At 48.1% G+C, this 15,876-nt stretch overlaps 1 protein-coding gene across 1 annotated transcript in view; it reads right to left on the bottom strand.

The window, feature by feature from the left end:
* Positions 1-15,876, bottom strand: part of LOC119394955 (histone-lysine N-methyltransferase 2C) — a 62,126-nt gene that overhangs the window by 37,587 nt on the left and 8,663 nt on the right. The window contains exons 5-8 of the mRNA XM_037662251.2: positions 15,487-15,648; positions 12,808-12,876; positions 9,712-9,904; positions 7,587-7,768 (exon numbers count right to left, since the gene is read on the bottom strand). Coding sequence (XP_037518179.1) covers positions 7,587-7,768; positions 9,712-9,904; positions 12,808-12,876; positions 15,487-15,648 — 606 coding nt within the window. The remainder of the gene's footprint in view (positions 1-7,586; positions 7,769-9,711; positions 9,905-12,807; positions 12,877-15,486; positions 15,649-15,876) is intronic.

Raw genomic sequence — 15,876 nt, 5'->3', positions numbered from 1 at the left:
AATATGCCTCGTAGACGTCGATATATAAGAACATATGAAATTTTGGATGCTAAAAAGCTTCGGCGTCTGATTTTTCGGACTTCCTGCCGAAATTTCAGGTCCAAGACAGCATTAATTGAGCCCCCACCTCTGCCACATCTTTCATCTCCATGTTGGAACCAGCGTTTTCTTGAGTTAATACATTTGCGACCGTAGCGGAGCTTGAAAGGCAGCTTTGCCGCAATACGGGGATGTGATGAGGTGAAGCATATTGAAAATCTAGGGACCACTTCCAATCTTATGTTGACTGTCTCTTGGCCAAGTTTGACCGTAACGGAGCTTGAAAGGCAGCTTTGCCGCAATATGGGGTGTGATGAGGTGAAGCATATCGAAAATCTGAAGGGGCCACTTTCAATCGGACGTTGACTGTATTTGTTTTTGGGAAGTTCGAATAGTTCGAATAGTAAAATTCCAGTGCGAATCGAATCGAATAGCAAACGCTATTCGAAAAATATTCGAAATTTCGAATATTCGCACACCCCTACTAATAACCCCTCCGGTGACAAGTTAGGCCTTTTCACGTATTAAGTGACGCTCGCTGCACGCTCACGAGTGAATTAAACCGCCTTTGCAATTAACTGAGGCCATTCCACTGAAGCTTGGTACCGCCACATGGAACCAATCATCCCTGGCTAGTTGCGTGCAGCATGTCGCCTACTCAGTTCACACGGTCACTGCTGGGCTGCAGTCTAGCGTATGCGCATGTTTGTACATCCTTCATGCATGCTTCACTACTCCGGACCATGCACGAGTGCGGAGAGTAGCCTGTCCGATAAGGTTGTCTGCGATTAGTCATAAAGGCACGTTCATCGCCAGCCGCCACTTCGTCTTCACTCTTTTCTGATGCTTATCCGTGAATGCAACGCCGCAATTGCCCGAAAGTCGTGATCATTGGTCGACCGGTCTCTGTTGTTACCAATAAGACGGAAGAGCTCTTGCGGCACATTGTGGCTTCAGCGAGCTGAGGGTTACAGTGAACTTTTATTCAACGAAAAGTTATCGCTTGTTGCATTTATCGCTTCTTGCATTCCAAGGCATTGTTTGGTTCATCGCGGGCGGTCGTAGATGCTGAGAACGGCAGCAGAAAAGGTTGCCATGCAAAAGCTGACTGCAAGTCTTCATGCTGCCTATTTCTTTTTTTTTTTCCCTCAACGCCATTATGCTGCTGAAGCAACGCCTGGAAGGGAAGCGACCTCGCTTGCTGCGTCCGAAATCTGCGTGCGCTGCTCGCTGCGGTCTACGATATCTTTGTCGTGAAGAGACTGCAGCGGGGCACGCACAATCGGCACCTCTCTCATGCTTTAGAATGCCTGTTTTAACTTTTTTGTTCGCTTCGTACGTGCCATATTTTTACTACGACCGTGTCAGAAGTGTTCGTTGTAATAGTAGGAGGCTTTGAAAAATGTTCCCTATATGTGAACGCAGTTGCAGCGGGTAGCATAGGAAAACCTTAAGTGCACTGAAACATGGCGGTTATAACCGATAGATCGTTATATCCGGGATCGTTATAAGTGGGTTCGACTGTATTTGAGAACTTTGCTGTCATTATTTCTGCCGTCATAGGTTCGTCATGTGAGGACAATATAAAAGTAGAAGTTTCACTCTTGAATTTCGTACCGAAACTTCAGCAATTCAACATCTTGTCTGTGTGATGCCGTAGATTTCAATGTCCTCTTTGTCGCATTTTGGCCACACTGACTCAATAAAGCCTGCATGAACCTTGATATGCTAGGCATCTACAGTCAAACCTCGTTACAACGAACACCACATTAACGAACATTTCAAATTAACGAACTTTTAAAAAATCCCGTGCCGACTGCTTATAGTTTCAATGTAAAAATATTTCACTACTACGAACTTCAGAATAACGAACATTTCAGAATAACGATCGTTATTTAATTCCCGTGCAACCTTAACAACACCTCAGTACTACGAACTTATATCCCGAAATGCGAGGATTCTTAGATTTCAGTATATCGGTCATGGCAGTCGGAGCTGTAAGGTAGCAGACGACGCAGTGCGAAGAGCGGACGCCCTCCCGCTAAAACCTGAGATGGCACGGGAGGAGAAAGACGCGGGCGGAGAACTTTTTTTTTTTTTCCCCTTCGTTGCGGAGGCGACAACGCATCAGGTTTTGTAAAGGCCCAACCGCATGCATAGCACGCGACTTTCGAGCGAAGGCGAGGCGACTGCGACAAACGGGCTCCGTCGCGCTGCTCGATTGAAAACTATTGTGCGCACGCAGGCAAATTACGAAAAAGAATTACAGAGTAGATGAATGACAACATGCCAAATTTATTATTGTCTTGTTGAGATAAAGATGCCATAAAAGCATTTCGTGACTTCCTTTTTTCGCAATCTTATGTTTAACCGCGGCAGTAGTACTATCTGCTGTGATCCCATGGGGCGCCTGGAAGCGTACGCTGCCTACGCTACGTCGCACTTTGCAAACTGCGTTACAGTAAACCCTTGTTAACTCGAACTCGCTTATCTCGAAATCTCGGTTAAGTCGAAACTTTTTTTCGCCGTGCATTAACCTCCCATAGGTGCTATGTATTTGCCCCCTCTTATCTCGAAACGTTTTCCGGAGGGAACAGCGGATATCTCGAAATCTTGACCGGGAGGGCCGAAGGCAAAGTCCACTCCCAACAGGAAACGAGGGCTCCATGCGAACGCTTAGCTCTTACTATACGTGCCGAACGCGGTCGTGAAGGCCGAATTTGAAATTCCCGCGGACGCAGCCGTTTCCTATCAGCCTTGTCAAGCAACCGTGGGAGTGATCACATGTGCGCACCTGCGCGCGACTTATGCGCCGTGGGCGGCGTGTGCAAGCGTGGGCCAGTCAGTACGCAACCTAACCCTTGCATGTGCGAGCTGGTATTCTTTGTTTTCCCCGCGATCTGCGCACGACGCATCTTGAGTTCAGTTTTGCTGAGTAGTGAGTGGTGTGTGCAACGGACGCTTCCGAATATCGACCACGATGTCCCGAAATGCACGGCTCCCGAGGGATGTGACATACCGCGCCAATAAAACGGCCTGGATGACGGCGGCGCTTTTCGAAGAGCATGTCCGTGCGCTTGACCGGAAGATGGCAAAGGACGGTCGGAAAGTGTTGTTTGTTGTGGATAACTGCCCCGGTCACGGAAAAATCGACAACTTGGCGGCTGTTAGGCTGGAGTTCCTGCCGGCGAACATGACGTCCGTTCTCCAGCCAATGGATCAGGGAGTCATTGAGATTGCCCGCAAGTATTATAGGAAGAGCCTGCTGCACCGAATTCTGCTGTCATACGACAATGGGAAAAAGTATGAAATCGATCTGCTGGGTGCAATCAATCTGATGGCCGAAGCCTGGCGCCAACTACGCCCGCTGGCGATTGCTAACTGCTTCGCACATGCAGGGTTTTCTCGCGCCCCCGAATCGATCGAAGAAGACATTGGCGCAGAATTCAGCGGCTGTGATGAGCTGTGCAATGAAGTGCGCAAGGCAACTGGCTGCGTGAACGATACTGAAGACGGCGAGATGGCCTTTGAGGAGTATGCGCTCTACGAGGCGGACGTCCCCGTTACCGGAATGCTGTCGGACGCCGATATCGTTGAGATGGCCGTGAACGACGCAGAAGACCATGCAGACGAGGAAGAGCCCCGAGAAGTGCCTACGACGACAGAAACACGTAACGTGCTGCGCTTTCTCCGCAACAAGGTCGAATGCAGCGGTGGCGACCAACGGCTCATGCGATGTGTTGAGCAACTGGAGAACGCCTTTCTGGGACCGAACGCGAACGCGAAACAGGCGAGCATCACGCAGTTTTTTGGTCCTCGGTAATAAATTTTTTTTTTCGCTCTGAATTCTTGTGCTTTACTACGGTTGCCGTCTCGTGCAGTGGAGCTTTTCCTGGCAGCACTGGCTTTTCTTTTACAGTGACCTGGGCAAACATTTTCGGCGTTTTGCTTAACTCGAAATACCGCTTATCTCGAAATTTTCCCTGGATTTTACGGCTTCGAGTTAACGAGGGATTACTGTATATTGGGGTTAGTCCATGAGGCGCATCTCGACAACGTTTCCTCTTGCCGTCATAGAACGTTTAAGAAAAGCCGCAGCGCCTCACATCGTTGCTTCGCAGGGAGAAGGGCTACCTCACACGACGACGATGTTGACGTTGCAGCAAGCTACCACCAATGCAGCAAGCTACCACCGAAACATCAAAACGAACCGTCGATCATAATTAACGACAAAATACGGCCGCTGCCTCGCTCTCCGCGTGAGATGGGGCTGTAAAGAAGGTAGTCTATAACTTGCATTCCTTGAAGTACGCGCCGATTGGAAGCATCACGAGCAAATTACAACCGAAGCGAGGGTCAGAGATGCTGCCATGTTGTCGGATATCGTCATGCTCACTTCCGGGCGACAAGTGATGTTTTCTGGCTTTCCAGAAACGTGGGGTGCTATCGCGGAACGATTCTATTTCAGATTCCAATGCCTTTCGTGCTTTTCGCGCTTGGCCAGTGGTCAGAACGACGGTCCGTCCGCGTTATCAGCGCGATCAGCCAGCCGTGTGGAATCGGAAATAGCATCGTTTCGCGATTGCACCCCTGCGACAAGCAACGGCGAAGGATGGCCCTCCGCGACAGCAAATCCTGTCGGCCGTCGCTCAAAACTCGCGTGCATGCAGTTGGGCCTTAAGGGGGGACATGGATTGTGGAGACCAAAAAATCATCAAAAAAAAAGTGTTTTTTTAATTATATTATTGACATCTACAGCTATTATTTCGCATGTAAAGCCTAAGAGAAGTCTTATAAGATCAGTATTTCATCTGCAGTTTAGATCTGTGCAACGAGTACGAGCTGAACGTTAAATGTTTTTGGGTCATTTATTTAGCTTGTCGGAGTGATATCTCATGATCTAGAACAGCTAGAGCTGTAATTACTTTTTTAACATAAAGCCCAAGCTGTGTATCACAAAGTGCTGAGAGCAGAATTCTAATTTTCTGCTCATAGATTTTTACAATTGATTTTGTTTTTTCTTTACGGTAGTCATGGTACAAACATTGAATTTCGATCATCTGCAGAATGACTAGTTATGATCCGATCTGAAAAGTGTTTGCAGCGTTGCACTTATTGCATATAGTAGTATCTAGCTATCTGATAATATTCACTTTCTGCTGAACGGCTTTTCTCCTATTGTCTCCGGAAACAATAGAGAGGCAGCTTTGTGTATCTCGTAAACCAGTTTGCTTACAAGAAAAATTATTGTATATTTGAAATCAGCATGAAAAACCAAACAAGTCTATTTAATTTCATCAGGTTTGGACATAAGATACAGAAAATATCTCCACACACCATGTCCCCCCTTAAAGGATTGCAGCGATGACATGGACGACAATGTCACGGTAGCACCCGAAGATCGCGACGAGTCCGTGTCGGCCACAGATGCGTTGGACTACTTGAGGAAACTCCGCATATTCATAGAAAAAAGCGGAACAGCGACCGAAGCGGCGCATAAAAATGCGGACGGTCTAGAATCGTTCGTGACGCAGAGTTTGTGCTGCACCCGTCAAAAAACGATCACGGACTATTTCAAATAAACGTGCCTTGTCTGACGTTTATGTGTGCATTGTTGTGAGAAACGAGTTCAAGGACGTACCGTTGCAAAGGTAGGACGTTTGCATTACTGAAATTCTATTGTTATGGTAAATTTTTGGGCTTTCACTATAACGACCTTTCAGAATAACGAACATTTTTCCGCGGTCCCCTGAAGTTCGTTATACCGAGATTTCACTGTATCAGGCTCCTTCGAAAAAAATTAAACTAATTTTTACCAATAAAAAATTATGTAGACCCTAGCACAGGCTGTCAAAATGTACAATGTCAAGGCAAGTTGGTATGGGAACCTTAACCTTTCACTGTCACTGACATACCGGTACGTTCTCCACTGTGCATTAAAAAATTCGTGCTGAAATGCAAAGATGGCGTGCTTAAATTTGTCGCGCCATCTTTCGAATCTTTCTAGAAACTCGTATTTTCACTCTGCACCGTGTTGGTACAAAGTGAGTGCCCTCCCCCCCCTTCTCTCTTCGTTGGGGGGGGGGGGGCAGAGAGAGAGTAGCGCGGTGCACATGCGATTATGGGTATAAGGGTTGTTCAGCCATCTGCGGCAGACACAGTTTTATTTTATTATTCCCCTCCTGTTGGCGTGTCTGTAATGGCACATCAAGTTCAGGGGCGTGCGTTGTTGCCTCTCCAATAACCCGAAGAATGACTCGATTGCTGCTTTCACGCGCTCGCCGTGGCCTCGCTTGCCGCTATCAGCAGCAAACAAGGTTGCTGCATCCCTTTTCCATCTCTATCTGTCATCTTGATTTCCCGCTGTGCCCTTTCTCTGCACTGCGCAGGCCGCTGAAAGTGCTCCCTCCGTTCACGCAGTTACTTTCGGATGGCTGACCGCACGGGCCCTTCTATGCAGACTGCAGCGACGGCCTTCTGACGTAGCATTCGCCATGAGCACTTCAGCCAACATTTACCATGGTACTGAATTTATTTTTGTTGGTAGCAGCGCCGCACGTCAAGAGATGCAAATTTGTATTTGGTGGTTAATTCCTACTACTCTTTAACGCGTACCGTATTTACTCGATTCTACCGCGCCCTCGATTGTAACGCGCACCCATTTTCCGCGACCAAAAAAAAAAAGTAATACATCGATTGTAACGCGCACCCATTTTTCGTGAGAGAAAAGAACAAAAAAAGTCCGTAGGAGTCAAACTTCGCACATTCAGAAGAACAAGTACTTGGGTTTTAAAGAAGTAAAGTTTCAAAAAAGTAAAACACGTACTAGTCAAAAAGCGGGCCTTGCCGCTAAAACTGTCACCACTACGGCGGCGATACGAGTCGCGTAATGGATCAGTCCTCGTCGCTGTCAACGCTCTTTGATTTCGGGAAACCGGCCCTGCTTTGGTCCACTGAAACCTTTTCGTGAAGCTTTGCTGTAAAAAATCTTCTGCTTCTGTTTGCGCCAGTCTCGCACGCACGTTTCGGGAACTCCGAACGACCGCGATACAGCCCGATTTCCGTCCGTCTCTGCACATGTAATAACTATTCTTTTAAATGCGGCATCGTGGAGCACTCGTCGAGTATTTGGAGTCGGCACTTCCATGCCGTCAATGCGAACGCAGAACGGGATCACAATCTCCTCAGCACACGAGAAACGGCCAAGGCGCGTAGGAAGTGGCCATTTTGAAATGCCAATGGCAATATGATAACTGAGTTTTTTTTTTTTCGGTACTCGATTCTAACGCGCATGCGATTTTTGGACTCGTTTTACCGGAAAAAAGGTGCGCGTTAGATTCGAGTAAATACGGTAGTTATGCCGCATTCCTGCCAGGTTCCCTATTGACGAGGTTTCAGTATTCAATAGTAGATTCGATTAAGAAATTCTCAGAGCTACTATTTGATTCGTATTCAAGTATTCACACACACCTACTTATAAGCACTAGGACAGAACAAAACAAAACATGCGCAAATAGGTGTACCAGCAGGCACCACAGGGTACTTACTTGGGTACTCCATGCGCAGGTTCTGGTAGTTGAGGTTAGCATAGAGAACAGGTGAGATGGTGGCCCCAGCACCAAGGGCCTCATCACTCTCCCACTTGAGGATGTTCTTATGGCCTCCCGTGGACGGCAGGTCGGCATCGGGATCCATCCATGGACTCGGAGGCGGCTCAGAAAGCTGGGGACTGCATCCATACCGGGACAGTCATTACAGTAACACGCTGGATTTCAGACAGTTCAAACACTTGCAAAAGGTGGGGAAAAGGAAACTCCCACCCAGCAGACAAACAACCTTGATAGAATGAGACATTTATTCACCTGGCAGTGAATGTCTGCAGATTTCTAGTTTTCCTGGCTTTAAGATCGCTTCTGGATATGCCTCGGCCGCGTGCGTATTCAAGGGCCATTACCTAGACAAGCGCGACCTACAAGGATTTGCTTGAGACAGTCAGCAAAGTGGCCTTTGAGGTCCGGATATGTTCCTGTTTTCGGCCCGCAAAAATTCTTCTTGGTCAACATGCAGCTGAAGATCTCCCTTCATTTGCATTACTCACGGTCACAGGCCTCGAGCATGCAAAAACAATGTACACAGCTATCTTTGTCGTGCCAAATAACTTTCCCTTGACGTGAGGTTTCATAATGAAAGCGGCACATTACCAATTCCTCTTCATTACTATCAGATATGATGGACAGTCGCGCTCACGCACAAATCAAATCTATGTGAACTCGCAACAAAATGTGCTCCATCACCATTTTGTGATGGCAACGACACTCTGACCCCACTGACAGAAGGCTGTTACCAACGCCAGTTTTGGTTTCTTAAAGTGGTACTGACACAAAATTTCGTGGCCGAGATAGCCTGCTGGATCGATTCCCGTGTACGTGCGTGTACCATCTGCAAAATATCGACAGCGAATAAAGCTTAGAAGGTATTTTATATGAATTTTGAAGTTCGCGAGCGCGATCCAGGATTACAGGCCGCACCTAGTGCATTGACACCCTCGGAGGTGACCTGAGGTGACCCCCCTACTTCCCCTACGTAACCGTTGCAGCCGGTACAAGTTACGATGACGTCGTAGCCGCCATTTCTGTTTTGACGCGCTTCCCAACGAATCGCTCCTCGCCAGCGGGTCAAACCTGAAGTGATTCGCCACATCAAAAATTCCTTCGATCCCCGCCGCAAGAAAATCGTCGCCATCAGACGATGATGAGCCCGACAACGACAGACCGTGCGGAAATGCGTCACTGTTCTGTGTGCTCACGTGACCGAGCGTTTCACTCGCTAGGTGGTGATAGCTTCACCCGGCGGCTTGTCGTTTTTGGAGCTCTGTCAAACCGAAACTGAGGCTGTGTCGGTAATGAGGAGCTTGTAATTAATTATCTGTCGCGCGCTGCAGCAAACAATGTGCCGTGTTATGACTGCCGTGTTATGACTAAATTATGACTAACATTGCAGCAAAAAAACGCGGGGCGAAAATTTTTGTGTCAGGACTCCTTTAAAGTACACAAGAACAGGGGAGTGCTCGGAACGAGCTTCGAAAAGTCAAGCCCAAACAGGGTCAAGCCGCTTGTGGCGCTGCGATCGATAGTCTGCAATGTGTCGGCATTTAAGAGTTGTGCACTGCTTCCCCAAAGTAGTGCAGTGGTAGAATGCCCGCTGCCCACTCAAAAGGCCTGGGTTCAAAGACAGCTGTAAATGGTGCGTTTTTATTTTTAGTGTCGCTTGTTATAGCTGTATTGGTTTTCTTTTGTTTCTTAAAACTAGCTTCAGTTGCTACGTATTGCTACAAAAAGTAACGTGAACCGTGAAGTGAAATAGAAGAAATTTGACAATCAGCATAATTATTTGCAGCACTACCGCACAGCATTCAACAAAAACGTAAAGTACAGCCTCCGAGATTTTCACGAATATGAGACTTGAAACGAGACTTCACATTTTACCGCCATAATCCTCTCTGGGCTGCACTCAATAGGCGTGACTCCCCGAAAATGCGCTGCCGAGGCTGTGACGTCAGCCTCTGTGCACCCGCGTGCAGCCCAGCGTTGTGGCATTTCTTTTTTCTCTCCTGTGAAAAGGTCTATAATCGGGGTTCCTTAATGTGCATGGCGTCAAAGTCAAGTTTCTCACCTGCCGTACTCCATGGGAAAAGGTGACGGGGAGGGCATGCTGAAGGGTGAGCCCACACTGTGGGAGCTGGCCGGAGTGAGCGGGTTCTGCATCACGGGTGCAGGTCGTGACCCCGAGGCACCGTGCTGCTGCGGCAGGGGTGACATGCTGGTTGCCGACGCACCCATGGAGCCCACACTCTCAGGTGGTCCACCTAGGACACCGACACCAACTCGTTCAATAATGGGCTCAAAGAAGGAGTGTTTCAAGACAAGGAACTGTTTGTTTCTGACCTAACAAGCATGGCAAAAATGGTATGCAGTATACAGTGACAAGACACGAAGGTAATATGGTTCCACCTTGATGCCCACGCATTGCGGCAATTCAATGCATTTGTTCACTTTTGTTTAACTTGTTCATCAAGCTAACATTGTGAAAGCCAGTGTCACCCTCTCAGCTACTGAGTGAAATGTACTTGCGTAAGCCTGTACCGTATTTTCTTGCATATAACCCGCACCAAAAATTGAAAAAAATCGCCTGAAAAGTGGAAGTACGGGTTATCTGCGAATAATCCGGAAGCAGAGGTCGGCTTCACGGCAATGCATGGCCTGCCGTGCAGTCCGCATCCCCATCGGCATTGTCTGGTGCAAAGCCAATAAAAGCCAACACAGGCCATAGACAGATCCCCTCCGTAGCGTGTTTATTCACTTTTTGCGTCCTTTGTTTGATTTGGTCAACAGCGTCACAACAGCGATTTGACAGCGTCTGTCTCCGAGTCAGGTGTGGCCAGTTTGCACCATTGGTCAGCCTTGTCTGGTGAGGCACCATGAGTGGGTCTCGGCGGCAATCTTCCACAGCGAAAGAATAACTCAAGATTATAGCTGCTGCGGAAGAAATCGGCAACAGAGCTGCTGCGAGCAGGCACGACGTCGACGAGTCCTGCATTCGCGACTGGCGAAAAAAAAAGGCCTCTCTCGAAAGCGCACACAAGGAGAAGCGAGCATTTCGCGTGGGGGGCGATTCCGGCCGACATGGTGCGCAAGAGCTTCAAAAAGTGCACCATCAGCAATTGCTTGGATGGCACCGAAGACGATTGTGTCTTCGAGAGCGGCGACGAAGCCTCGGATGGCAGCAGCGACAGCGGCGAGTCGGGCGATGATTGAAGGAACGGGAATCGGCGCCGTCAACGTTGCAGCGATCGCTTCGAAATAAAGTTCTTTTGTAAACGAGATTGTGACTGTGCAGTTGTGACTTCCCAAAACAGTTTTTTTTAAGCTAAGCATGCGGGTTATACGCGAGAATTTTTTTTCTTTTTTCGGGAAGTTCAAAGTTAGGGGTGCGGGTTATATGCGAGAAAATACGGTATGTGCAGACAATCACGCTCATTGATTCAATTAGTATGCAAATGACTGCTGCAATTACATCTGCAACTTGACTGGGCACATTCCTTGTCTAACGTGCCAATGTGCCTTGCGTTTCACTGCTACGAACTTTACGATGAAACAACAAACCTTTATACAGTCAAACCCCGCTACAACGAAATTGACGGTGCTCGGAAAAATGTTCGTTGAAGCAAACATTTCGTTGTAGTGAAATCGAAAAAAATATGGCTGACCTGAGCTAGTAGAACAGTGAAACTTATTTCCAATATTCAAAAAGTGTCTGCTGCTTCCTTTGCGTACCCAGCTGCGTTACGACGCGATTTTTCATGTATGCATAGCGACGCCATGTTGAAAAGCACGCAGAGACAACGGCTTCCGCGAACGAATCAAGCACGGGCGCGCAACACGAACTGCACAGTTGCACCAACACGCTAACACTAGCCATTCGCCGACAACGGCGACATGCAGGCGTGCTATCGCGGAGCGATGACTTACGCCTCATTCTATGCTATTATCCACCACTCGCGGCTGGCTGATCCCGTTGATAACGCGGACAAATTGTTGCTCCGACCACCAGTCGCACTGGCCAAGCGCGAAAAGCACGAAAAGCATTGGCACCATTCCGCGACTGCACCCCAGGGCTGCTCGCGTTGATAACGCGGATGTGGCGGATGTACCGTCGCTCTGACCACTAGCGAAGCGCGAAAAGTATTGGAAAGGCATCGGAAAAGCTATCGTTTCGCGATTGCACCAATTGCACCCCAGTGTCGACAACTGAGCTTTGGCTTCGGATTGTCTGCGACTCAGAAGCAACTCAAGCCAGTTGCGAAAGCAGGGCAGTCTGATCGCCGTTGCTATCAAGCAATGGCGGCCCCCATGCTCAGTCAACAGCGGCGGTTTCTGGAGGTTCCAACACGTGATTCAGACTTTTGAATTCGTATTTTTATGTTCTAAAATGCATCAAAATGTCCGAGATTGTGTTTATTGCACGGTAAATTAAATTTTTGAGCCCCGAATGGCATCGTCAAATTTCGTTGAAGCGGAACGGCAGCAGAAAAAGTGTTCGTTGTGGCGAGCATATTTATGCATTGACTCCTATGGACTGTTGACGGGGAACCGAGAATTTTTCGTTGTACCGGAAATTTCGTTGAAGCGGAGTTCATTGTAGCGGAGTTCGACTGTAGCTGTTATATGCATTGCTATTGCAGCAATGCTACCGAGGACTTCCGATCTGGAGCAATTTTTGAAGCAGCAAAATTTTCATATTGGAGCACTTGGTGCTCCAAAATGAAAATTTTGGAGCCGTGGTGGCACTAGATTTACGAAAAGGATGTGAGACTGCAGGTGCTCGAAAAACTTTTCGTGCTGCTCGGACATGAGTAAAAGCACCAGGCAACGTTGCACGGTTTTTTCACGCGTAAGCATTGAAATAAAATTCTGTACCACTAAAATATTTTGTCGTTTTTCCCGTTTTTCGGCTCTTGTGTTTCCCGTCTCTTACGTTCATTTCCTACGGTCCCTTCAAAAACGTATCGGCGGGGTTTTACTGTAACACAATTCCCAGGCAGCGAGAGAACAATAATCAAATACAGTGGAGTGCTACCACCCTTATTGGAACTATACGGCTGAAGTCCTGGTGAAAAGCCAGTTGCTGTTCCCACGTACGTTAATAAGCACAGTAATGCACTGAAAGTGTAAAGCAATACAGTGCAAAGCAAAGAAATGTGTTACTTACAACTATCACCAGGGCTAAGCACACCCTTGAAAACATCTTCAACGTCCTTGCTGTCCATATGTGGTAACCCTGAAAGCACAGTACACATGAGATGTTAGCTCTTTCATTAAATGTGAAATGCTAGACAGAGCATGTTAACATTTCTTCACCGAATAAACTAGCATCTGGCACCTATAACTCTTGGAACATTTTATGCTTACCATATATTGCCGATTATAAGTCGACGTTTGTTTTATAAAATGACCTTCCAAAGTTCGGGGGTCGACCTATAATCGGAGTCTACCTATATGCGGAATCGTAAAGTCGACTTATCTGTGGGGTCCGATGAAAGGTCGTCGTCCTCGGATTTCCTGCTATTCGACGCAATGATAGCATCAGCCACAGAGGCAGCGGAGTCGCAGCAACAGCTATCTCCCAACGCGCGTGCCGCTTCCGGAGCCGGACATTTTTGTGATCTGCCACGACGATCGTGAAACTACAGCGAAACCACGCAAGGCGAAATACGGAGTGCGTTTAAAAATCACTGCCGCGCGGCATTAATGCGAATTGCTTGGGAAACACGGTCTCGAAAGCAGCATTTCAAACCTTTGATAGAGGGCGAACGATGCTCTATGAATAAAGAGGAATTTACCTTGCGATGCACCCTGCAGTTTTGTTTTAATACAATAGAAACGATTCGGTGACAAACCATTGGCGTTCCACAGAAAAGCTGGCAACACTTCGCGGGGAACTAAACCACATGACCAGTCACATGTGCCCACAAGCGTCTTCGCGTCTTTTTGCACTCATGCCTGTTCGCCATTTCTGCATTTCGCTTCGCTTGCGAACAGTGGTGTGCGCGATTTGCGACGCTGCCAAACGGACGCCAAGATGCCACCGCTACGCCGGCAACAGTACAGCACTGCTTTCAAGAGGCAAGCGATCCTCTACACAGAGTCGGAAAGCAACAATGAAGCAGGGCGCAAGTTTGATGTGTCGGAAAAGTGCGTGAGGGAATGGAGAAAACAAAGGATCGTGATCTTCGCGTGCGCTGCTACACGCCGTTCCTTTCGCGGACCAAAGTCTGGACGATACCCTGCCGTTGAGGAGGCAGTTCAAGATTGTGTTCACAACCACCGGCACCCGTTCCTACGGCGAGCAGCAGCAGTGGCTCACAAGATGGCAATGACCGTGACTGAGTCCTTCTCTCAAGCGATGATGAGTCATAAGCAATGTTTCACGGGCAAATAAATGTTTCTTTGCATTACTCCCTCTTCTGAAAAACTTATTGGTGAGCTATGGCCGCAGCATGAGGCTGTGTTTGGAGTCAACTTTTTTTCCCCTAGAAGGGGTTGCAAGTTGGGAGGTCGACTTATAATCGACAATATACGGTAGTTGTAGGTATAATAACACTATTAGTGCCATGCTGCAGAGTGCAGTCTGTACAAAGAAAGAGTGTGAATAGCAGATGCCACCACTCGGCTGTTGGCATCAACACAAGAGCAATGTCTACAATTTGTGACTACACATCAGCGTTAATTTTAGGGTGCAGCATGTAATTGCACTATCTTGACAACCTGCATTATGCACAAAGTAGCTTTACAATTATCTTTATCAGGTCATAAAGATCGATGCATAAAGATGGGGGGGGGGGTGCAACCCTCCCTCTTTATTGCTGTCCTTGATAAGAAAGGGAGTTATAAACATGGTGTGTAATGCTCCCCTCACTGTTTGCGCTCCGAATTTTACTACTGTGCCGCGCTACTTATTCAACTAAGATGTTTTAACTAGCCCCAACACAAGCTCTACTGAATGCATTTCTGGCTCCGACTATGTTCGATGTTTGTATGCAGCGAATTGGTTTGCGCAGACGTCTGAGAGAGCGCTCGCAGTGCCAATGAAAAGTCAAGCGCACGATATTTTTCTCCGGGAAGCCGAAAACCACGGTAATGTATACGGTGTCTAGAAAATGTGGCCGCAAGCATGATGCGCCAGTTTTCAGAACACTGCCGCCTCGCTACATGCTGCACAGTAGTAAAATTCGAAGAGCGAACAGGGAGGGAACATGATGCGCCAAGTTTATTCCTCGCTTTCCTATCAAGGAGAGCAAGAGAGGGAGAGGAATGAAGCCCCCCCCCTCTCCTCCGCGCACACGCTCGACGCCAGCGTGCGCCAAGGCATGATTGCGATAACAGCGCCGCAACAGCAGCGAGCTGCCGCCCCTCGGCCCGGCGTTGCGGCCTGGGAACTTTTGACCACCCCTGTACATGCCCCACAAATTCACAATCATCCTGTCAATCGCACCCATAAAGCCCTAGTGTTGTTTTCTTCCCTGTTACCACACCACCACCTGGACGCATCATTGCAGAGGAGCGGTACATCTTTTACATGACAGCCTTTTTCAGGGCCAAAGGCTTGCCCCCACTACTGGTCCAAGCTAGCTAAATGGAAGGCCTCTCTTTGAGTGCGAGATTTTGGGGAACATAGCCTACACGTCGCAGCAAGAGAAAGTCACAATTGCACTGCTCTGTTTTTGATGTCACTCAGACTATGCCTTCGTCCTTTGTTTTCCCCTCACCCAGTGTTAAAGGTACAGAGACAGGCTCAATGAATCATCTTCGCGTCTCCTTTACCCTTCCCTTCAAACCACTGAAATCCTTACGTACGGCTTTGCAAAGACAACCCTGCCCATTCACACACCTGAGCCAGCAGACACCATGCTGTCAACCAGGTTGAAGTGAGGGCTCAGCAGAACCGTGTCAATGTTGCCGGACAGTGGATCATTGTCCTTGACACCAGCTGAGCCCTCCTCCTCTGACACGCCGGCGCCCGAGTGCTCGTTCAGGGTAACATCGTCGAGCCCTGTTGTCAAACGTTCACATCATCACGTGATGTGGCGCACATCCATGATACACCACAACAGTGACAAGCACAGCCACGTATCGTATAGTATAGAAAGGGAAGTGATGGCGAGGAGGAGGGACAAGGTAAAGCATAGCGTAGCTGAACATAGCCATGTGTAGTATAGTATAGCAAGGGGCGGAAAAAAGAAAAGCGAATGAGGGGCGTGAGGAGGAGGGAAAGCCGACT

The sequence above is a fragment of the Rhipicephalus sanguineus genome, chromosome 5, assembly GCF_013339695.2.
Source record: "Rhipicephalus sanguineus isolate Rsan-2018 chromosome 5, BIME_Rsan_1.4, whole genome shotgun sequence".
NCBI lineage: Eukaryota > Metazoa > Arthropoda > Arachnida > Ixodida > Ixodidae > Rhipicephalus > Rhipicephalus sanguineus.
The sequence above is the reverse complement of the archived record's forward strand: the minus strand, read 5'-3'. Positions and strand labels throughout refer to the sequence as shown.